Source organism: Carex rostrata, chromosome 4 (genome assembly GCF_964058835.1).
Source record: "Carex rostrata chromosome 4, lpCarRost1.2, whole genome shotgun sequence".
NCBI lineage: Eukaryota > Viridiplantae > Streptophyta > Magnoliopsida > Poales > Cyperaceae > Carex > Carex rostrata.
Window position 1 is genome coordinate 11,271,584 of NC_135921.1, and position 23,533 is coordinate 11,295,116.

Here is a 23,533-nt window from a genome sequence, read left to right on the forward strand (position 1 = left end):
AAATTTTCACCGTTCCTTTCTTATTTTTAATATTTTATTTATTTATTTTCTTATATATAAAAATTTCGGTAAAACAAGCGATACACACTCGATTCCTCCATCCACTCAATTTAGACAGAGTCACAGAAATGAACAGAGAGGGAGAAATAAGCGACCCGCTTTTAAAAGATGGCAGAGCATCGGTTTCAGGTCCGCCACGCCGGAGCAGATCAGTTGCCTCGCTTCGGAGCGAATTTGTCTCCCGCCTACCCGATAAGGTCCTCCTCGGGCTTGATCCAGAGAAGCCTTTCTCCGTTGACCTCTCCCGCACCAAAGGCCTAACAAAAGGTCGCCAATCATTACCTCGCCGATTTCTCTTGACTTTTGCAATTTGTTATATATATTTACTGAATGAAAGTTCTCTATTGGTTCAGCTATGTTTAGTAGCTCAATTAATCTCGTTAGTGATATCTCCATTTGGTTTTGGATTAATTAGCTACAAGAGATTTTGACACCAATGTTAATTCAGAGGTTTAGAGAGATTAAACCACTAAGATTTTTGTTTCTCTCTGATGACCAGGGGCGTAGGCGCGTAGCCAGGATAATTAGCAATTATCAGGCAAAAATTTTGGATGAGGCCTAATTTTATCATTATTTTAAATATCAAGTATATTTTTATAATTTTTTGAGAAAATCATAGAAATAGAAGCATATTTTGGAGAAAAAAATTCAGAGGTATGAAGGTTAAGTATACTTCTATATTTCTCATTTGAAAAAGGCACAAAATAGAAGTATATTCTTGAAATTTTTGTGAGCCGGGCAAGTGCCTACCATCACTCCACTTGGCTCTGCCCCTGTCTCTTATCCAGTCCCTCACCGTTTGTCTAATTAGTTCATGTATTTTTTATGTTATTTACTCAATAACTTGAATTCTCTAGGAGTAAGAAATTAGTTTTTATTATTTAAGAAATACCAGTAAATTTAGTCTAAATTATAAGCATCAGCATGATCAGGTGAGTCAGCCGTGTGCCCTGACGAAAGTTATACAAGTAATTAGTTTGTGTAATCGTGGTGATCAACTTGTATCTGATTTAACCAAAAATGCTAGAAAGATGCACCCACCATAAGTTTTTTGAGGCAGAATTCATTTATTTCCTCATCAACTAGGATAACTCGAGCAGTTCATACTCTTATTCAGAGCTGGCACTTGACGCCCTGCGCATGGATTTCTGTTCTACGGTTTCTCTTTTGATTTTGTTCATCTTAAAAACCAATGACAGGTATTCTGTTAAGAGTTTGTACATTATATTTTGGACGTTAGGATTGGTTACTTGTCAGTTAAAGTTCTCAAATAATTGAAGTTTAAAAAAGGTTCTACTAGAAGTTCTTACCGAATAATATATGATTTAACATCATACAGTTTGTTTTCAAGCATAAAGTTAAATTTTAAATTTATTGTATCCTTGCATTGCAGTCCCCCTATGTAAAAAACCAAAGCATCTCGAAACCCATCAATTTATTTTTTGTAAAATGTTATATGCAAATAATTTATAACAAGTACGTAACTTATCTAGCTGATGGAGTTACTAAAACTGTTTATAAGAGAAATAAAACCCAAATTTCTTGTGCTTCATTACATTTTTCACTCAAGGAGTTGCCAAATTTCTCTCTCTTTTTTTTCTTGGCCAGGGGAAAAAGAGTACTATGAGAAGCAGTTTGAGACTCTCCAATCGTTTGCAGAGGCCGATGCTTCTACAGCAGCTGGTGAAATCGATGAAGAAGAAGAACTGTTTGAAAATACACAGGAGGCACGTAGTGAGCTTTTAATGAAAATCTCCAATTATGCGAATATTATACTCTTGGTCTTCAAGGTAATTAAAGGCCGCCTCATTATATGTTACCATGTGCATTTCTACTAGAATCTCAAAGCTTTATTAATTCTACAATGTTTTCTTAGGTGTATGCTACGATTAAAACGGGATCTATGGCCATTGCTGCATCGACACTTGATTCCTTGTTGGATCTCATGGCGGGAGGCATCCTCTATTTCACCCATCTTTACATGAAAAGGTCAAATATCTATAAGTACCCTATTGGAAAACTACGGGTACAACCAGTGGGAATTATTATTTTTGCTGCTATCATGGCTACTCTTGGTAATGATCCACAATGTTTTTTTAATCTTTTTTTTTTATTTCTTTTCTTTTGGGCAATAGTAACAGTCTCAACTATTAATTTTCAGGTTTCCAAATTTTGATCACTGCCATTGAACAGTTGGTATCAAATGAGCCCCCAGAGAAAATGACCAATAACCAATTAATATGGTTGTATTCCATCATGCTAACAGCAACTGCAGTAAAATTGTGCCTTTGGTTTTACTGTAAGAGCTCTGGTAATGACATTGTAAAAGCATATGCTAAGGTAATTTATCTTTTCTTTTAAAAGTCACTTTGGTTAAGAATGTGTAGAATAGCACTCCAAAAAATTAATTTATCATGCATTTATTTTTTAACAAGATTCTGAAATAACAGTCAGCAGTCATAAGTTCAAATCAAGAACTGTAATTCCCCCAACCATTTTCAACTAGAATAGGGAGATTGGATCACTGCAAAGAATAATGAATCTAGAGTGAGGCTATGGTACTTTGCAAAGCGCGGATCGGTCCGTGCTATGGATCCATATCTCTGTTTTCTAAGTTTATACATTCGATCCGAACCGCTCAACACGATCTCCATATGAATGTGTACTTGGAGACCAAATTTTACATTTATTAGAATTTTTTTACTACTTTTTAAAATATGTTGAAAATCACTCATTTTGGATGGTTCAAAATTTCTAGATCAGGGTGATTTCTACCTATCTAAAAAAATAGTAAAAAATGTAAAATTTGGTCTCCAGGTACATTTTTATATGGAGATCATTTTGAATGGTTCAGACCGAATGTTTGAATTTCTTAAATAGAGATATTGATCCATAGCTCAGATCGTTCCATCTTTATCCCATAGAGATCCTCCAGCTGAGTTATCAGTCTGATTCCCATCTTATTCATACTGCAAGTTTTTATAGTATTATTGTTATTTATTTTTTGTTTCACTTTAAAAATGCTTTTTAAGCTGGAGTTTATATATTATAATTTTTTTTAAACAAATAGGACCACTACTTTGATGTAGTAACTAATGTTGTTGGTCTGGCGGCGGCTGTTCTTGGTGATAAATTTTACTGGTGGATTGACCCTGTTGGTGCTATTATCCTTGCTGTTTATACCATTATAAATTGGTCGGGGACTGTCATGGAAAATGCAGGTAATATTAAAAAAAAATTAAACTCCCCCCCCGGACCGTTTACCTGATGTGATTACCATTCTTTATTTTAATGGCAGGGTCGCTAGTTGGAAGATCGGCACCACCTGAAATGCTGCAAAAATTGACATATCTTGTAATGAAGCATGACTCAAAAGTAAAGCATGTTGATACAGTTCGATCTTACACTTTTGGGGTCCTTTACTTTGTCGAGGTTAGTCACAGTTTCAACTCTTTTCAGGGGCAGATCTAGGAATAGTCTTTCAAAAAATTTAATCATGTATATTGAAATTGAAATATTTAATTGAATCTTTTTTTTTTTTTGTAAGTTTTTATATAGTTTAGTCCTCCTGAAATGTTAAACGTGCGCTTGTTGTCTAGTGGTTAAAATTTCATTCAGTAGTTGTGGAGACTTGAGTTCAAATCTCAGCGACCATACATTTTGTATTTTCACATACTATGCATTTTATGTTTCAGCCCCCGCTATCTGGATTTTTTTAGTTCTGCCCCTAAATCTTTTTGGGGCCTTGACTTTTGAGTGAATTGATCAAATGAACTGAAGTGAAAATGCAGGTTGACATTGTACTAGCCGAAGAAATGCCACTGAAAGAAGCACATGCAATCGGGGAGTCTCTTCAGACGAAGTTAGAGAAGCTTCCGGAAGTCGAGAGAGCATTTGTACATGTAGATGTTGAATTTGAACACAAGCCAGAACATAAAATTCGCACCCGGATTCCGGCCAGTGACTGAGCCTGGAGCAGTGTTATCCCTACTTGTGCACACGCTATCAACATAAAATCTCTTATTTCTCTTTACATGCTTGGAAAACATTAATAATGTAGTGGTTCTAGGGAAATTCTGTTGGTGTTTTGGATGTTTATTCTTTTATCTGATTGTGTAAAAGGTTTCTTTCAGTTTTGATGCAGAACTAGAAAATTTAGATTAAAGGGGTTAAAATGTAAAATGCATAATCTGAATATGTGATCACTGAGATTTGAACTCAAGTATTTACAACTACAAAATAAAATTCTAACTACAAGGTTACGAGCACACACATTTCATTTTTTACGAGGAGAACGATATAAAAGTTATTTCTTTTAATTTAACTTTCAATATACAAGAAATTTTAATTAAATTTCAATATATGTCATTTAAAATTATAAAATTTAATTTCAATATTCATAATTTAAAAATTATTTAAAAGTTTTAAATCACGAAAGTGGCTATAAAGCATTGGCACGACTTGTGATCCGCCAGTCTGTTTTCCATAATTTAAATTTTTGCAAAAAGAATAGCTCACTGTAATCAGAATCATTACATTTTCAAGTTCCTGATTTTAAAATTCAACTTAATAAAAGTTTGTCATCAGGAGTGAAGTTATAGGTCCAATATATCTGAATTTGTACTTGAAGAGAACACAAAATACCGAACTATTATAACATGCGCATTTACATGATAAATCAGGCAATACCAATTACAAAATATTTCATTCTCTGATTTGTGTTTAAATTATTGATAAATTAACACACAATAACTCCCTATCATGATTCTCTTTCTCTAATGTAACTTTAAATTGCCGTTGCTTTGTGATGTCAATTTGATTGTAAGCTGCTCGTTTTCACTTCTTAACCTTTCTATTTCTTCCTTGAGTAGTGTATTTTCCTTTCTCAATTTCTCTGCTTCTAATTTGAGGTCAGAGTTGTTATCCTGTAAAATTAAACAAGAAAAAAAAATATAAATATAAGGTCAAAGATTGTCAAGGATATATTACCATTCCTTCTTTATTTATCAAGGTACTTACACTGTCGCATTGCTCAGTAGGAGGAATTGATGGAAATTGACCCCCGGTATAAGGAGCACCAAGCAAAACCTCCCTTATAACCTCGTGTTCCGCCAAACCATCAATACCCATGTTTTCGTAGCTCCAAAATGCACCCAAAGTTCCCAAAAAGCCCTCGTGACAAAGGAAGGTAGTCTGAACTTGGCCTTTTGACCTATATTAGAAACAAGCCAGATGTAACTTTACATGAACTTGTTACATTTAGAGGTAACGACAAAAAGCAATAAGCAAGTGCTTACCAATATTTAAGTGATTTTGAAATCTTTTCCATGGTCTTTTCGTGTCCGCAAACATAAGCTCCCCTAAAGAATATTCTCTTCAGACCAGATAGGTTTGCTACGAAGTATGCTATCTGGAAATAAATATTTACATGATCATGTCCACATTTGAGGCACAGTCAAAACTGGATTGTGTTTGCAGATTATATATAATTGTATTAAAATTACTTACTTGACCAACATTATAAGTGAAAAGGTTCAAGAGCGCTGCAGCTAGATCCTCTGGTCGATATTCCGAAAGCTTGTTGGAATTTACTTTACCAAAGCTAGATGCTGTTGTTGTAGCTGGGAGACCAATCTAGGAAAACACAAAATCAAATAAATAAAATAATAAATGTTTTAACATATCTTTAAATCATTATTTAAATATCTGAGTTACCTTTGGATAACCGTGTTCGCCATAAATGTCCCCAACTGTCAGATCAACTGATAAATTGTTGCCTCTCTGGCTCAACTCCAGAAACTGCTCATAACTAGAGGAAAATTATATCACTGTTTCCACGAAGCACAGTAAGCCTGTTTAGAAATAAACCAATAATAAAAATAATAATATATAAATTGCTACCTTGATACCCCTGTGAGGAGCCTTGCAAGACCAAGGATAGTACCACCACCTAAGTGAGACCCAATAATCCGCTCAAATTTTCCTTTCCCAATTACCTACTTCAAAAGAGATATAGCTCATAGAAAATGGTTTTCATAGTTCAAACTAGAATAAGCAATAACTAATCAAAGTCTAAGGCTACCGAAAATTTAAAAATGAAAAACAAACCTCAATCATGCTCACACCAGAGCCAATATTTACAAGGAGGTACGGGAAAATATTATGATCTCCGTTTTCAGCTGTCACCTTCCCATCAACAGGTACCGAAGGTTCTTGTGAGCTGACCTGTATGAAATATATAATTTCTTTTAGTTTTGAGTGAGCTTATGCTACTATGCATAGCGCACATTGGTCCATACTTTGGATCAATATTTTTGTTCACAAACTTCAAATAGTCGATCTGAACTGTTGAACATGATCTCTGTATGAAAATGTACTTGTAACTAACTTTTACATTTTTAGAATTTTTTTACTATCTTTTTAGATAGGGAGAAAATCATTTGATCTAAAGATTCTTAGACCATTCAAAATTTTAGTATTATCTTACATCATAGTGAATTCTCTACCTACTGTTTATCCTTCTTCTTAAAAAATTGAAAGTTTCAAACTAATTGAAATTTTTATGCTGTTTCATATTATTAATGAACTGTTGCTAAAACAAATTTGCATGCAACTTACTATTAACAATGTTAGTGGCTTAGTGCATAATTCTGTATAGTATTTTTTTTTTTTTTGGTTTCTAATATGAAATAGAAAATCACTTTAAACAGTACCACATATAATTTTTTTTATTATTAGATGACATTAAGTTTGAAGCAAAGCACAGAAACTTGTTCTAATAATTTAATATTATCTTATCTTAAGAAAGCTATATTCGAAATTATCATCTTATTAAAAAACACTTCTCAGTTTCTTTGGTTTTTACTCACGCGGTAAAAAGGTAAAAATAAATCCATTTTTATATTGAGAACTTTTAATTTTTAGAAAAATTAAAAGTTATCAGGAAAAAATATATTGATTTTTTTTATTTCTAAACTAGATGGGACAGAGAAGCAATCTAATAAAACTGAATCAATGATTTGATCCGTTGACTACATAATGGAAAAAAATCAATAGACTGAATTATTAATTATATCTCATTAATAAAAATCAGTTTATATACTGGCATTACTTTCTTTCTGTTTTTACTGAGTCAACTTCACTTGGCTCATTTGATTTTACTTTAATCTTTTCTCTGTATTTCCTTTTCTTTCTATTTCCTTTTTCTTCTTATTTTTCTTTTTGGGGGACGGGACTCTCTTTTTAGCTTGCTCTTATTTCTTTTTACAAATTAGGTCAGGGTATCTAGCTCAATTATCTTGAGCTAATTGTATTTCGATACCGCTTCTGGTACAAAACTCTTGTAACAGACTTTTATCAATCAAACGAGGGCGTGACCCTTGTTTATCATAATTTGATTATTTTAATTTTTATTATAATAAAATAATAATTTATTGAGCGGGACGGGACTGCGCGAGTGCGCCGAATTTTTTATTAATAGAAAAACAATAAATAAAATATCGAAATACGGGATTGTTTTTGAAATTTTTCGAGATATAAGTAGAACGGGTTCAAATAAGCCGTCCCATGGGACGGGACTAATTAACCCGTCCGGGTTTCTTAATCTAATTAACGCTAACAGCAGCTTAGTCGCGTGGAAAAAAAAAAAAAAAAGAGAGAATCCGGACGGGATTGAAAGACCCGTCCAGAACAGAACAGAACAAAAAAAAAACAAAATAGCTCGGACGGAGTTATAAAATCCGTCCGAGATTTTCATTTATATTATTATTATATTATATAATATGAGATGGGCTATGGTGCATTGCAATGCATGGAGGGGTTTGTGCATTGGACCATAAATCTAAAATTCAAAATCCAAATGGCCGATCCAAACCGTTCATCTTGTTCTCCATATTAATATGTGCTTGGAGACCAAATTTTACATTTTTCTGAATTTTTTTACTATTTATTAAGTATTTTACAAAATTGTTGATCCAACGGTGGCTGCTGATTTTACTGTTTTGTTAAGCCACCGTTGGATCAACAATTTTGTAAAATACTTAATAAATAGTAAAAAAATTCAGAAAAATGTAAAATTTGGTCTCCAAGCACATATTAATATAGAGAACAAGATGAACGGTTTGGATCGGTCATTTGGATTTTGAATTTTAGATTTATGGTCCAATGCACAAACCTCTCCATGCATTGCAATGCACCATAGCCCATCTCTATATAATATTATATTATATTTTTTATATTATATTATATATATATTTTTATATTATATTAATATATTTATAATATTATTATATTATATAATATAATATTTTTTATATTATATTATATTATGAGTAGAACTAGGGTGTTCTTAAGCTCACCAAAGTGTTTGGTGAGCTTAACTTCAAAATCCATCAAATTGGTTTCAAATGACGAATTTGAACCGTTAGAACCCGCCTATCTTACGAATGATGCGTGGTGTTCTTAAGCTCACCGAAGTGTTTGGTGAGCTTAACTCCAAAATCTATCAAATCAGTTTCAAATGACGAATTCGAACTGTTGAAACCCGCCTACTTTACGAGTGATGCATCTACATGTGAAAATTTTAAACGTTCGAATTAATTTAGTATAAAGTCAAGCGGTCAAAAAAGGTTAAAAAATGAATGCACTAAAATTAATTTATTAACCTTTTAATTTTGACCGATTGACTTTATACTAAATTAATTCAAATGTTTAAAATTTTCACATGTAGATGCATCATTCGTAAGATAGGCGGGTTCTAACGGTTCAAATTCGGCATTTAAAACCGATTTGATGGATTTTGAAGTTAAGCTCACTAAACACTTTGGTGAGCTTAAGAACACCCTAGTTCTACTCATAATATAATAATATAATATAAAAAAATTATATTATATAATATAATAATATTATAAATATATTAATATAATAATATAATATAAAAATATGAGATGGGCTACGGTGAGTTGCGAAGTAAAGTGACTATTTTACTTCACGCTCATATTTTGCGATTTTAAAGTTCAAAACGTCGATCCGAACCATTCATCTTGTTCTCCATATTGAAATGTGGTTGGAGACCAAATTTTATATTTTTTGGAATTTGTTTACTATTTATTAAGCAATTTTGAAAGTCACTAATCTGATGGTCCAGAAAATTTTACTGTTTTTTACTGTTCACAGCAAAACAACAATTTTAAAAAATGCTTAATAAATAGTAAAAAAATTCCAAAAAATATAAAATTTGGTCTCCAAGCACATGTCAATATGGATTAAACATCTAACGGTTCGGATCGGTCGTTTGGACTTTCAAAATAAAAATACGGCGTGAAGTAGAAACGCGTTTTACTTCGCAACTCACCGTAGCTCATCTCTAAAAATATATATATAATATAATATAAAAAAATATAGAGGGGGATTCAAATGCACCCAAATGCACCCTATCCTTTTTCTTCGTTTTCAAAGTCCGAATAGTAAATCCGAACTGTTAGATGCGATCTACATATTAAGATGTGCTTGGAGACCAAATTTTACATTTTTTGGAATTTTTTTACTATTTATTAAGTCACTTTGAAAATCGCTGATCCAATGGTCCAGAAAATGTAAAATCAGCGATTTTCAAAGTGGCTTAATAAATAGTAAAAAATTTCAAAAAATGTAAAATTTGGTCTCCAAGCACATCTTAATATATAGATCGCATCTAACGGTTCGGATTGACTATTCGGACTTTGAAAACAGAGAAAAAGAATTTGAAAGATATGGTGCATTTGGGTGCACAAAAATTTAGATGCATTTGAACCCTCTCATAATATATAATATAATAATAATATAATATTATATTATATAATATAATAATAATATTATATAATATAATAATAATATAATATAATATTATATAATATTATATAATGGACTTGGCTACGGTGCTATGGGTAGCTAAGAGGCCTCCCGTGCTACGGCTCAATATTCGACTTTTCAAAATCCTAACGGTCGATCCGAACCGTTCATCTTATTCTCCATATTAATATGTGCTTGAAGACCAAATTTTACATTTTTTAGAAATTTTTTACTAATTTTTTAGATTTATTGAAATTTGTTGTTTTTCAGACAAATCTGGACCATAAAAAACAGCGATATTCAATAAATCTAGAAAAATAGTAAAAAATTTCCAAAAAATGTAAAATTTGGTCTCCAAACACATATTAATATGGAGAACAAGATGAACGGTTCAGATTGACCGTTAGGATTTTGAAAAGTCTAATATTGAGCCGTAGCACGGGAGGCCTCTTAGCTACCCATAGCATATTAGCCAAATCCATTATATAATATTATATAATATAATAATAATATAAATGAAAATCTTGGACGGGTTTTATAACTCCGTCCGATTTTTTTTTTTTTTTTTTGTTCTGTTCTGGACAGGTCTTTCTATCCCGTCCGGATTCTCTTTTTCTTTTTCTTTTTCTTCCACGCGACTAAGCTGATGTTAGCGTTAATTAGATTAAGAAATCCGGACGACTTAATTAGTCCCATCCCGTGGGACGGGTTATTTGAACCCGTTCTACTTATATCTCGACAAATTCCAAAAACAATCCCGTATTTCGATATATATATTTTTTTTTTCTATTAATAAAAAATTCGGCGCGAGTGCGTATTGCGTGACCGACGTGTCCGGTGCCTATTCGGGGGTGATATAGGGGGTTCAGTATAATGTGTGCTTTGAGATTCGTGCAGAACGTATTTAAACGGTTGGGATTTGCCATGAGTCGCTTAAAGTTTGAGATATCACAGAGGATACGAATTCTGCGCGAAAAACAAAACAAAACAAAACAAAAGAAGCGATACACACTCGATCCACTCAATTTAGACAGACAGAGTCACAGAAATGAACAGAGAGGGAGAAATAAGCGACCCGCTTTTAAAAGATGGCAGAGCATCGGTTTCTGGTCCGCCACGCCGGAGCAGATCAGTTGCCTCGCTTCGTAGCGACTTTGTCTCCCGCCTACCCGATAAGGTCCGCCTCGGGCTTGATCCAGAGAAGCCTTTCTCCGTTGACCTCTCCCGCACCAAAGGCCTAACAAAAGGTTACCAATCATTACCTCGCCGATTTCTCTTGACTTTTGCAATTTGTTATATATGTTTAGTAGCTCAATTAATCTCGTTAGTGATATCTCCATTTGGTTTTGGATTAATTAGCTACAAGAGATTTTGACACCAATGTTAATTCAGAGGTTTAGAGAGATTAAACCACTAAGATTTTTGTTTCTCTCTGATGACCAGGGGCGTAGCCAGGATAATTAGCAATTATCAGGCAAAATTTTTGGATGAGGCCTAATTTTATCATTATTTTAAATATCAAGTATATTTTTATAATTTTTTGAGAAAATCATAGAAATAGAAGCATATTTTGGAGAAAAAAATTCAGAGGTATGAAATTTTTTATAATGTTTTGAAGGTTAAGTATACTTTTATATTTCTCATTTGAAAAAGGCACAGAATAGAAGTATATTCTTGAAATTTTTGTGAGCCGGGCAAGTGCCTACCATCACTCCACTTGGCTCTGCCCCTGTCTCTAATCCAGTCCCTCACCGTTTGTCTAATTAGTTCATGTATTTTTTATGTTATTTACTCAATAACTTCAATTCTCTAGGAGTAAGAAATTAGTTTTTATTATTTAAGAAATACCAGTAAATTTAGTCTAAATTATAAACATCAGCATGATCAGGTGAGTCAGCCGTGTGCCCTGACGAAAGTTATACAAGTAATTAGTTTGTGTAATCGTGGTGATCAACTTGTATCTGATTTAGCCAAAAATGCTAGAAAGATGCACCCACCATAAGTTTTTTGAGGCAGAATTCATTTATTTCCTCATCAACTAGGATAACTCCAGCAGTTCATACTCTTATTCAGAGCTGGCACTTGACGCCCTGCGCATGGATTTCTGTTCTACGGTTTCTCTTTTGATTTTGTTCATCTTAAAAACCAATGACAGGTATTCTGTTAAGAGTTTGTACATTATATTTTGGACGTTAGGATTGGTTACTTGTCAGTTAAAGTTCTCAAATAATTGAAGTTTAAAAAAGGTTCTACTAGAAGTTCTTACCGAATAATATATGATTTAACATCATACAGTTTGTTTTCAAGCATAAAGTTAAATTTTAAATTTATTGTATCCTTGCATTGCAGTCCCCCTATGTAAAAAACCAAAGCATCTCGAAACCCATCAATTTATTTTTTGTAAAATGTTATATGCAAATAATTTATAACAAGTACGTAACTTATCTAGCTGATGGAGTTACTAAAACTGTTTATAAGAGAAATAAAACCCAAATTTCTGGTGCTTCATTACATTTTTCACTCAAGGAGTTGCCAAATTTCTCTCTCTTTTTTTTCTTGGCCAGGGGAAAAAGAGTACTATGAGAAGCAGTTTGAGACTCTGCAATCGTTTGCAGAGGCCGATGCTTCTACAGCAGCTGGTGAAATCGATGAAGAAGAAGAACTGTTTGAAAATACACAGGAGGCACGTAGTGAGCTTTTAATGAAAATCTCCAATTATGCGAATATTATACTCTTGGTCTTCAAGGTAATTAAAGGCCGCCTCATTATATGTTACCATGTGCATTTCTACTAGAATCTCAAAGCTTTATTAATTCTACAATGTTTTCTTAGGTGTATGCTACGATTAAAACGGGATCTATGGCCATTGCTGCATCGACACTTGATTCCTTGTTGGATCTCATGGCGGGAGGCATCCTCTATTTCACCCATCTTTACATGAAAAGGTCAAATATCTATAAGTACCCTATTGGAAAACTACGGGTACAACCAGTGGGAATTATTATTTTTGCTGCTATCATGGCTACTCTTGGTAATGATCCACAATGTTTTTTTAATCTTTTTTTTTTATTTCTTTTCTTTTGGGCAATAGTAACAGTCTCAACTATTAATTTTCAGGTTTCCAAATTTTGATCACTGCCATTGAACAGTTGGTATCAAATGAGCCCCCAGAGAAAATGACCAATAACCAATTAATATGGTTGTATTCCATCATGCTAACAGCAACTGCAGTAAAATTGTGCCTTTGGTTTTACTGTAAGAGCTCTGGTAATGACATTGTAAAAGCATATGCTAAGGTAATTTATCTTTTCTTTTAAAAGTCACTTTGGTTAAGAATGTGTAGAATAGCACTCCAAAAAATTAATTTATCATGCATTTATTTTTTAACAAGATTCTGAAATAACAGTCAGCAGTCATAAGTTCAAATCAAGAACTGTAATTCCCCCAACCATTTTCAACTAGAATAGGGAGATTGGATCACTGCAAAGAATAATGAATCTAGAGTGAGGCTATGGTACTTTGCAAAGCGCGGATCGGTCCGTGCTATGGATCCATATCTCTGTTTTCTAAGTTTATACATTCGATCCGAACCGCTCAACACGATCTCCATATGAATGTGTACTTGGAGACCAAATTTTACATTTATTAGAATTTTTTTACTACTTTTTAAAATATGTTGAAAATCACTCATTTTGGATGGTTCAAAATTTCTAGATCAGGGTGATTTCTACCTATCTAAAAAAATAGTAAAAAATGTAAAATTTGGTCTCCAGGTACATTTTTATATGGAGATCATTTTGAATGGTTCAGACCGAATGTTTGAATTTCTTAAATAGAGATATTGATCCATAGCTCAGATCGTTCCATCTTTATCCCATAGAGATCCTCCAGCTGAGTTATCAGTCTGATTCCCATCTTATTCATACTGCAAGTTTTTATAGTATTATTGTTATTTATTTTTTGTTTCACTTTAAAAATGCTTTTTAAGCTGGAGTTTATATATTATAATTTTTTTTAAACAAATAGGACCACTACTTTGATGTAGTAACTAATGTTGTTGGTCTGGCGGCGGCTGTTCTTGGTGATAAATTTTACTGGTGGATTGACCCTGTTGGTGCTATTATCCTTGCTGTTTATACCATTATAAATTGGTCGGGGACTGTCATGGAAAATGCAGGTAATTTTAAAAAAATTCAACCCCCCCCCTCCCCGCACCCACCATGGACCGTTTACCTGATGTGATTACCATTTTTTATTTTAATGGCAGTGTCGCTAGTTGGAAGATCCGCACCACCTGAAATGCTGCAAAAATTGACATATCTTGTAATGAAGCATGACTCAAAAGTAAAGCATGTTGATACAGTTCGATCTTACACTTTTGGGGTCCTTTACTTTGTCGAGGTTAGTCACAGTTTCAACTCTTTTCAGGGGCAGATCTAGGAATAGTCTTTCAAAAAATTTAATCATGTATATTGAAATTGAAATATTTAATTGAATCTGTTTTTTTTTTTTGTAAGTTTTTATATAGTTTAGTCCTCCTGAAATGTTAAACGTGCGCTTGTTGTCTAGTGGTTAAAATTTCATTCTGTAGTTGTGGAGACTTGAGTTCAAATCTCAGCGACCATACATTTTGTATTTTCACATACTATGCATTTTATGTTTCAGCCCCCGCTATCTGGATTTTTTTAGTTCTGCCCCTAAATCTTTTTGGGGCCTTGACTTTTGAGTGAATTGATCAAATGAACTGAAGTGAAAATGCAGGTTGACATTGTACTAGCCGAAGAAATGCCACTGAAAGAAGCACATGCAATCGGGGAGTCTCTTCAGACGAAGTTAGAGAAGCTTCCGGAAGTCGAGAGAGCATTTGTACATGTAGATGTTGAATTTGAACACAAGCCAGAACATAAAATTCGCACCCGGATTCCAGCCAGTGACTGAGCCTGGAGCAGTGTTATCCCTACTTGTGCACACGCTATCAACATAAAATCTCTTATTTCTCTTTACATGCTTGGAAAACATTAATAATGTAGTGGTTCTAGGGAAATTCTGTTGGTGTTTTGGATGTTTATTCTTTTATCTGATTGTGTAAAAGGTTTCTTTCAGTTTTGATGCAGAACTAGAAAATTTAGATTAAAGGGGTTAAAATGTAAAATGCATAATCTGAATATGTGATCACTGAGATTTGAACTCAAGTATTTACAACTACAAAATAAAATTCTAACTACAAGGTTACGAGCACACACATTTCATTTTTTACGAGGAGAACGATATAAAAGTTATTTCTTTTAATTTAACTTTCAATATACAAGAAATTTTAATTAAATTTCAATATATGTCATTTAAAATTATAAAATTTAATTTCAATATTCATAATTTAAAAATTATTTAAAAGTTTTAAATCACGAAAGTGGCTATAAAGCATTGGCACGACTTGTGATCCGCCAGTCTGTTTTCCATAATTTAAATTTTTGCAAAAATAATAGCTCACTGTAATCAGAATCATTACATTTTCAAGTTCCTGATTTTAAAATTCAACTTAATAAAAGTTTGTCATCAGGAGTGAAGTTATAGGTCCAATATATCTGAATTTGTACTTGAAGAGAACACAAAATACCGAACTATTATAACATGCGCATTTACATGATAAATCAGGCAATACCAATTACAAAATATTTCATTCTCTGATTTGTGTTTAAATTATTGATAAATTAACACACAATAACTCCCTATCATGATTCTCTTTCTCTAATGTAACTTTAAATTGCCGTTGCTTTGTGATGTCAATTTGATTGTAAGCTGCTCGTTTTCACTTCTTAACCTTTCTATTTCTTCCTTGAGTAGTGTATTTTCCTTTCTCAATTTCTCTGCTTCTAATTTGAGGTCAGAGTTGTTATCCTGTAAAATTAAACAAGAAAAAAAAATATAAATATAAGGTCAAAGATTGTCAAGGATATATTACCATTCCTTCTTTATTTATCAAGGTACTTACACTGTCGCATTGCTCAGTAGGAGGAATTGATGGAAATTGACCCCCGGTATAAGGAGCACCAAGCAAAACCTCCCTTATAACCTCGTGTTCCGCCAAACCATCAATACCCATGTTTTCGTAGCTCCAAAATGCACCCAAAGTTCCCAAAAAGCCCTCGTGACAAAGGAAGGTAGTCTGAACTTGGCCTTTTGACCTATATTAGAAACAAGCCAGATGTAACTTTACATGAACTTGTTACATTTAGAGGTAACGACAAAAAGCAATAAGCAAGTGCTTACCAATATTTAAGTGATTTTGAAATCTTTTCCATGGTCTTTTCGTGTCCGCAAACATAAGCTCCCCTAAAGAATATTCTCTTCAGACCAGATAGGTTTGCTACGAAGTATGCTATCTGGAAATAAATATTTACATGATCATGTCCACATTTGAGGCACAGTCAAAACTGGATTGTGTTTGCAGATTATATATAATTGTATTAAAATTACTTACTTGACCAACATTATAAGTGAAAAGGTTCAAGAGCGCTGCAGCTAGATCCTCTGGTCGATATTCCGAAAGCTTGTTGGAATTTACTTTACCAAAGCTAGATGCTGTTGTTGTAGCTGGGAGACCAATCTAGGAAAACACAAAATCAAATAAATAAAATAATAAATGTTTTAACATATCTTTAAATCATTATTTAAATATCTGAGTTACCTTTGGATAACCGTGTTCGCCATAAATGTCCCCGACTGTCAGATCAACTGATAAATTGTTGCCTCTCTGGCTCAACTCCAGAAACTGCTCATAACTAGAGGAAAATTATATAAAAATTATATCACTGTTTCCACGAAGCACAGTAAGCCTGTTTAGAAATAAACCAATAATAAAAATAATAATCTATAAATTGCTACCTTGATACCCCTGTGAGGAGCCTTGCAAGACCAAGGATAGTACCACCACCTAAGTGAGACCCAATAATCCGCTCAAATTTTCCTTTCCCAATTACCTACTTCAAAAGAGATATAGCTCATAGAAAATGGTTTTCATAGTTCAAACTAGAATAAGCAATAATTAATCAAAGTCTAAGGCTACCGAAAATTTAAAAATGAAAAACAAACCTCAATCATGCTCACACCAGAGCCAATATTTACAAGGAGGTACGGGAAAATATTATGATCTCCGTTTTCAGCTGTCACCTTCCCATCAACAGGTACCGAAGGTTCTTGTGAGCTGACCTGTATGAAATATATAATTTCTTTTAGTTTTGAGTGAGCTTATGCTACTATGCATAGCGCACATTGGTCCATACTTTGGATCGATATTTTTGTTCACAAACTTCAAACAATCGATCTAAACTGTTGAACATGATCTCCATATGAAAATGTACTTGTAACTAACTTTTACATTTTTTAAGAATCTTTTTACTATCTTTTTAGATCGGAAGAAAATCATTTGATCTAAAGATTCTTAGACTGTTCAAAAATTATTAATTTTCTACTATCTATAAAATATTAAAACAAAATTCTAAAAAATGTAAAATTTAGTCTGCAAGTACATTTTCATGGGGAGACATGTTAAACGGTTCAGATCAACAGTTTGGACTTTAGATATGAAAATATTGATCCAAAGTACAGACCGATGTGCACTATGCATAGTACCATAGCCTTACTCTTTAGATTTAATAGAATATTTCATCTTCTTTTTTTCTCTTTCTTTTCTTTTTAAGAGGGAAGGGATCATCTCACTTGTTCAAATAGCTCTTCTGATGATGTAAAATTGTTGGATTCTAACTTCTCATAGCTCGTAAGTGCACCAACTGCACCTAAGAAGCCTTCGTGCTGTAAGAAAACGGCTTGCATTTGACCTTTTGACCTGAAGACATAAACATAAGAAGATAAATCTGTCAGTAAAATGCACCTGACAATTCATATACTTCAGAACTAATAATTGAAAGAATAATATTTACCAAAAATCAAGAGCATAGGCAATGTTGTCCATGGTGCTCATATGACCGCGAATGTATGAACCCCCAAAAAAGACTCTCCTTAGCCCCAAGAGTGATGCCACAAGAAAGGAGATCTAAATGAAGTAGTACAAACAAATATTGAGTAGCAGTACTTAGAGATTTTCAAGTGATTCGTTATAGAAAATCTTAGCAAAAAAGGAAAAAAAATTAGGAAGGAAAGCTGAGAGCATACTTGTGCAATGTTGTAAGTGAAAGCACTCAACAATGTAGCCGCAATATCCTCCTTTTTGAAATCAGCAAGTGTCTTTTTAGAAGTTATAACTTTCCCAAAACTAGAAGCGAGAGTTGATGCAGAGAGGCCTTGCTGGCACATTTAAGAAAATTAACAAAAAAATATCAGATAAAGTTTGTGCCCTAAATATTCTTTCAAAAAATAATTTGAGAGAGAGAGAGAGAGGGGTACTTTTTGACAAACGAGTTCACCACAGATATCTCTGACAATTAGGTCTAGAACTACATTGTCACCCTTTTGACTCAATTTCAAGAACTCGTTGTAACTGACAAATAAGATACAGAAAAACATTAAATCATGCATTCAATTAGGTGATTTTGACCGAAAAAGAAATTGCAATACTGTAAATAGTAACTGAATTTACTAGTACAGGGTAATTTCAACTAACCAGTACTACAAACCGTACCAGTTACCTCATTTTATGTTTTTACTGTATGGATAATCTGATACCAACCAGTTTGGCCAGGTGATTGCACACTTATTTACTGGCAAAACAAGAAGTACCTCATACAGCCGGTCAAAAGTTTCGCCAATCCAAACATAGTACCACCGCCGATTTGAGTCCCTGTAACTCTTTCAAATTTTCTATTTCCAGTGACCTATAGCACACAAGCCGTTACAAAAAGTTTTTGAAGTAAAAATTAGGAGAAGTTCATAATTTCCATTTTGAGTGAGGCTATGATATTATGCATGGCGCGGATTGGTCCTATTATGGATCAATATTTTTATTTTCAAAGTTCAAATAGTTGATCTAAATTGTTCAACGTGATCTCCATATGAAAACATACTTGCATACTATATTTTACATTTTTTAGAATTTGTTTAATATTTTAGATAGGTAGAAAATCCTTACTTTTGACTGGTCTAGAATTTTTAGATCAGGTGATTTAAAAAAAATTGATTAACAAGTGCATTTTCATGTGGATATCATGTTGAACTAGTTCAAATCAACTGTTTGGACTTTGAAAACGGAGATATTGATCCATAGTACAGACCAACCTGTGCGCTATGCATAGTACCATAGCATTTTTTATGAGAGAGGTGCAGAATACCTTTATTATGCTAACTCCAGAGCCAATGTTAACTAAGAGATAGGGAAATAAATTTTTCGGGTTGATATCAATGGGGGCCCGCTTTCCATTTAAATGTGTGAAAGCTGCATCCTTAATTCTCTGGAACAGTGCAGTAACCAGTAATTAAATTTACATAGAAACTCAATAGTTCAAAAGTACGGACATTGTTATATAATTAATAATTTCGACATGATTAACAAAATTTAATTCAGATTTAAACCTGTAATAAGAAATTTGCCCCAGCAACTACACTTTCCATCTCATCCAATTTGTCAAGATAAACACCTAATTTATCCCTGAATATGTCGGCAAATTTATATGCCCCTCCACCTGATGCCTATCAAAAAACCACATATTCATGAATTCATCATTAGTTTGTGATTTAAGCATATACCAGATTTCAGGTGTATTGCATCTGACAAGAACAGTACCTTAATTGTAACATGCCCTTTATGCAATCCTGTAGCTCCTAAATAATCAAATAAGTTACGTCAACACTCAACCAGTGACATATTAAATTAAATGGAAAGAACAAAACAAAGAAAAAAATAATCGAGATAGCCTTTGTGATACGGATTAAAAAAAGGAAAGGGTTTCTCAAGCATGCAGCTTTTTTTAATGCTTTCTTTAGACATTGTATAATACAACGATCTTACTCAAAGGTATCACTATAGAAGCTTTCATATTATGCTCAGCAACTACTACTTGTTACTAAAGTATAAAATAAGGTGAAGAAATCATACCATTACGGTAAATAAGCTTTTTAGATTGTATAAACTCCAAGCATTCATCAAGCCGCCTTCTTTCAAATTTGACAAAACGAAGCTTCCCACCAACTGCACAATTCCCATTCTTACCCTCCTCTTTGTTCTCCTTAAAATATACTATCTTGATCAAGGTGCCTAATTACACAAAACCCAATAGAAATCCATAATCAGCCACAATTAGCATACAAAACATAGCAAACATGAGTAATTAAAAAAATAAAAAATACCCCCAATATCGAGCGCGAGAAGAGATGCATCAGAGGCCTGGTTGGGGAGATGAATTGGCGGGTTCTGTTCATCCAGTTCGCCACAAATCTCCGCTCCAGTTAAATCAAGCTTGGCGGGAAGAGAATTCATCCCGATCGAGGAAAACACAAGAAAACCCTAAGCCCGAAAAAGTGACACCATTAAAGACAATTACACAAGGAAAGAAAGAAGGCGTTACAGGTTTCAGTGTTTTACGGATTTCCCGAGGTGATAAGGAGGGACCGAAGGGAGGTGTCGAGGCGAGCGGGACGAAGAAAAAGAGAGTACCAGCAAAAAGCCTGGAAAGGGGTGTGCGTTGCGTTGCAATCTTGCAGTAGCAGTTTTAAATACAGGAAATTTATATCACCTAAGGTAACAGAATAATTATTTTTAGATCCTGACCATCCGATCAGAATTCGTAGTAATATTTTGGGAGAGGCGGATGTGGCCCGGATTCTGATCGGACGGTTTATATCTATACATAAGTATTATGTTACCTTAGAGTAGCACGGGGGTAGTTGGAAGTTTGCGGGTTGGGGTTTAAGTACTGCTTGGGGGACCCAGAGATGTACACTAGAAATCCAGTTTGGTGCCCTTCCCACTATAACGGCACCTTCATTGAATCATTGTACGTTTTTCTTGCACGTCGTCAACTTTAATGATTTTTTAATTACTTTAAATTATTCTATCTTTATAATTCTTTCTAATTTTAAATTTATAAGATTTATTGAATATTTTTAATTTATTATTTTACATCGTTTTAATTTATTTATTTATAATTTTGGATTTAGCACATACAAAATAATTACAAATGCTGATTTGATATTTAACCAAAATGTTAATTAAGGAAAGCTTGCATAAATAACTATAATAACTACAATTAGTATTTACAATTAATTTAAAATTTGAATGAAAATGCTCTACTTAATGAACTATTAGATGATTGTTATTAAATTTGGCCTGTCTATTTTAGACTGAATAATTCAAATTTGATCCCGTTATATGTCGTTCAAATCAGAGAAAATCAAGTATGAGACAATCTACTTTGTCAAATCAAATTTATTTGCCAAACATAAAATTAATGAACTAATCCGTCTAAAGCATCAATCATTCATATAATTAGAGAGGAGCCGTGTCTAAAAACATACAATTATAGTTTTTCTTATTTCGTTAAATTCTATGTTTTCTTTCATTGACAGATGAACCTTAACATTCCACCAATTTATTCACTTAATATTTTATGCAATACGATTGCTTGGGTATTATCATAGTAGGCCATGTCCTACGGACTACATTTTAGTAATGTTGCCAAATATAATTAATACATTTTTTTCAAGGATTTTATAATTTTATTGTCATGATTTGGTTGTTTGGTTAGATACGTGATAATTTATTTCATAACTTATAGCTGACAAATTTATGAAATCTTTTTTTTGTGTAAAGATTGAAAAAATAATTATTCAATTATTTAATATCTACAGAGGTCAGAGGATCTTATTTGAATTTCAAACCTACTATATTTTTTACAGAACATTGTCTTTGTTTTTAGATCAAAACTGATATTCAATTTGTGTGATCTTTGTAAATATACTTATGTACCTAAATTATATATATATATATATATATATATATATATATATATATATATATATAGAGTACGGCTAACGCGCTTCCTCTAGCATATGGGCCGAAATGCTTCCGGTGGAAAGTTGAAATTTCAAAATCCAAAAAGTCGATCTGAACCGTTCATCTTCTTCTCCATATTAATATCTGCTTGGAGACCAAATTTTACATTTTTCCGAATTTTTTTACTATTTATTAAGCCACTTTGAAAATCGCTGATCCAATGGTTTTACTGTTTTGTTAAGGCACCGTTGGATCAGCGATTTTCAAAGTGGCTTAATAAATAGTAAAAAAAATCAGAAAAATGTAAAATTTGGTCTCCAAGCAGATATTAATATGGAGAAGGAGATGAACGGTTCAGATCGACTTTTTGGATTTTGAAATTTCAAATTTTCACCGGAAGCATTTTGGCCCATATGCTAGAGGAAGCGCGTTAGCCGTACTCTATATATATATATATATATATATATATATTTTACTTACTTATAATTATAATGGCGCGAGCAATAACCTTTCCGTTGCATAAATAATATTTTGCCAACCTAATTAGTAAAATAAACACTTGCTATAAAATTAGATATAGAGGTGATAAACTAATGATATTAGAACTAAACAATTTGTTATACTAGAAAATTTTTGATGATTTTTTTAAAATAAATACCTTGTTCGCATTTAATACAAATATGAGTTGACGCAACATAACAGCATGACCACGTAATTGATAAATGAGTCAAATTGAGCAGACCATCAATCATTATTAGTATTAAATGAGTCTAATTGATATATATTTTTGGTTTTTTTAGGAAAAATAAAAGTCTAATCCTTATTTTATGCATTGATTAAAAAAATGTGGTGATATATACGGGTACATTATGATAATATTCGGACGGCAAGTTTGAAAAAATAGTCGTCAACATTCAAATTAATTGTTAGGTTACATTAACGTCAGCAATGACATCAGCACAGCACCAATAACCAACCCACTTTACTGTTAGCATTATGTTGGAAAATTGTACAAATTCTCAGTTTCTAAAAGAAAAGAAGATTTTCTATTTATTATTCAACGACATGTGCAAGGGAGCTGCATTTTCTTTCCTAAATTATTCTACACAGCAACCCACACCTCACGTAAATGAATGCCAACTAGAATTTGCATTGATATAGACATATAGTTGACTTGGAAACCTACTTTAGAAAATGACAAAAAAAAAGGAAGTGCGGAGTGGGGGAGGAATAACTAATTTGTCAAACTTCAATTAAATTACTCCACAAACTCAATTTTTAAAAAAATAATAATAAAAGGAGTTAAATGTTGTAAATAGAGTATCTTCACTTTCTTTTAAAAAAATACATATTTATTTATAATTTTTATATAATTTAGAATAAAATATCATAAATAATGTAAATGAAGTTTCATTCTCAACATGAAAATTTTATATGATTTTTTTAAAAGAGAATCTCCATTTTATATGATTGATTTTTAATTTATGTAGTTTGAAAGTCTAACTCCGCTTCTAATTATTTAATTATATAAATAGTGTGTTGTGTGATCTGGAGCCAGGGTATTCCTATTAAGCACATACGCCAACGGATATATTTAAATAATTTATTTAGTTGGCAGATACGATCAGTGATACGTTTCAGTTGGCGTATCAGTATCACCACGCGTAAAGGCACGCCAAGGCAGCCTTGCTGACTCCCATCTGT

At 32.9% G+C, this 23,533-nt stretch overlaps 4 protein-coding genes across 6 annotated transcripts; 2 read left to right on the top strand and 2 right to left on the bottom strand.

Annotated features, from left to right (window-relative positions):
- Window positions 1–72: 72 nt before the first annotated feature.
- On the top strand, window positions 73–4,323 carry LOC144553345 (metal tolerance protein 3-like). Of its 2 annotated transcripts, XM_078301464.1 has the most exons (8): window positions 186–327; window positions 1,178–1,259; window positions 1,669–1,850; window positions 1,937–2,135; window positions 2,222–2,400; window positions 3,131–3,281; window positions 3,359–3,492; window positions 3,852–4,323. In XM_078301464.1, exons 2-8 carry the CDS (start codon window positions 1,253–1,255, stop codon window positions 4,026–4,028), a joined length of 1,029 nt encoding a protein of 342 aa, XP_078157590.1. In that variant the 5' UTR covers window positions 186–327; window positions 1,178–1,252; the 3' UTR covers window positions 4,029–4,323. The 2 variants fall into 2 exon arrangements, with proteins under 2 accessions (XP_078157589.1, XP_078157590.1); XM_078301463.1 differs by lacking the exon at window positions 1,178–1,259 and having other exon boundaries at window positions 73–327.
- A 361-nt stretch (window positions 4,324–4,684) lies between these two features.
- Window positions 4,685–6,299, bottom strand: LOC144553346 (pantothenate kinase 1-like). Its single transcript, XM_078301465.1, has 7 exons — window positions 6,169–6,299; window positions 5,962–6,056; window positions 5,776–5,869; window positions 5,569–5,694; window positions 5,358–5,470; window positions 5,080–5,272; window positions 4,685–4,985 (listed from the first exon to the last, which is right to left on the bottom strand). The coding sequence occupies exons 1-7, from the start codon at window positions 6,175–6,177 to the stop codon at window positions 4,836–4,838; spliced, it is 780 nt and encodes a 259-aa protein (XP_078157591.1). The 5' UTR covers window positions 6,178–6,299; the 3' UTR covers window positions 4,685–4,835.
- A 4,602-nt stretch (window positions 6,300–10,901) lies between these two features.
- On the top strand, window positions 10,902–15,121 carry LOC144553347 (metal tolerance protein 3-like). 2 transcript variants are annotated; one of them, XM_078301467.1, is made up of 8 exons: window positions 11,000–11,135; window positions 11,962–12,043; window positions 12,453–12,634; window positions 12,721–12,919; window positions 13,006–13,184; window positions 13,915–14,065; window positions 14,156–14,289; window positions 14,650–15,121. In XM_078301467.1, the coding sequence occupies exons 2-8, from the start codon at window positions 12,037–12,039 to the stop codon at window positions 14,824–14,826; spliced, it is 1,029 nt and encodes a 342-aa protein (XP_078157593.1). In that variant the 5' UTR covers window positions 11,000–11,135; window positions 11,962–12,036; the 3' UTR covers window positions 14,827–15,121. The 2 variants fall into 2 exon arrangements, with proteins under 2 accessions (XP_078157592.1, XP_078157593.1); XM_078301466.1 differs by lacking the exon at window positions 11,962–12,043 and having other exon boundaries at window positions 10,902–11,135.
- A 361-nt stretch (window positions 15,122–15,482) lies between these two features.
- LOC144553348 (pantothenate kinase 1-like) lies at window positions 15,483–20,506 on the bottom strand. Its single transcript, XM_078301468.1, has 18 exons — window positions 20,420–20,506; window positions 20,185–20,341; window positions 19,934–20,092; window positions 19,622–19,659; window positions 19,411–19,527; window positions 19,170–19,289; window positions 18,622–18,716; window positions 18,289–18,382; window positions 18,058–18,189; window positions 17,826–17,938; window positions 17,605–17,731; window positions 16,978–17,094; window positions 16,771–16,865; window positions 16,574–16,667; window positions 16,367–16,492; window positions 16,156–16,268; window positions 15,878–16,070; window positions 15,483–15,783 (listed from the first exon to the last, which is right to left on the bottom strand). The coding sequence occupies exons 2-18, from the start codon at window positions 20,312–20,314 to the stop codon at window positions 15,634–15,636; spliced, it is 2,013 nt and encodes a 670-aa protein (XP_078157594.1). The 5' UTR covers window positions 20,315–20,341; window positions 20,420–20,506; the 3' UTR covers window positions 15,483–15,633.
- Window positions 20,507–23,533: the final 3,027 nt, after the last annotated feature.

Excerpts from the sequence above, each read along its gene's own strand:
- LOC144553345 (XM_078301463.1), top strand. The coding sequence starts at position 129 with ATGAACAGAGAGGGAGAAATAAGCGACCCGCTTTTAAAAGATGGCAGA. Across the intron at positions 328-1,668 it reads CACCAAAGGCCTAACAAAAG|GGGAAAAAGAGTACTATGAG; the intron begins GTCGCCAATCAT and ends TTTCTTGGCCAG. Across the intron at positions 3,493-3,851 it reads GGGTCCTTTACTTTGTCGAG|GTTGACATTGTACTAGCCGA; the intron begins GTTAGTCACAGT and ends GTGAAAATGCAG.
- LOC144553346 (XM_078301465.1), bottom strand. Across the intron at positions 5,870-5,961 it reads CTCCTCACAGGGGTATCAAG|TTATGAGCAGTTTCTGGAGT; the intron begins GTAGCAATTTAT and ends ATTTTCCTCTAG. Across the intron at positions 5,695-5,775 it reads GCGAACACGGTTATCCAAAG|ATTGGTCTCCCAGCTACAAC; the intron begins GTAACTCAGATA and ends GTGTTTTCCTAG.
- LOC144553347 (XM_078301466.1), top strand. The coding sequence starts at position 10,937 with ATGAACAGAGAGGGAGAAATAAGCGACCCGCTTTTAAAAGATGGCAGA. Across the intron at positions 12,920-13,005 it reads TGCTATCATGGCTACTCTTG|GTTTCCAAATTTTGATCACT; the intron begins GTAATGATCCAC and ends ATTAATTTTCAG. Across the intron at positions 14,290-14,649 it reads GGGTCCTTTACTTTGTCGAG|GTTGACATTGTACTAGCCGA; the intron begins GTTAGTCACAGT and ends GTGAAAATGCAG.
- LOC144553348 (XM_078301468.1), bottom strand. The coding sequence starts at position 20,314 with ATGAATTCTCTTCCCGCCAAGCTTGATTTAACTGGAGCGGAGATTTGT. Across the intron at positions 18,190-18,288 it reads GTGAACTCGTTTGTCAAAAA|CAAGGCCTCTCTGCATCAAC; the intron begins GTACCCCTCTCT and ends TAAATGTGCCAG. Across the intron at positions 17,939-18,057 it reads TCACTTACAACATTGCACAA|ATCTCCTTTCTTGTGGCATC; the intron begins GTATGCTCTCAG and ends TACTTCATTTAG.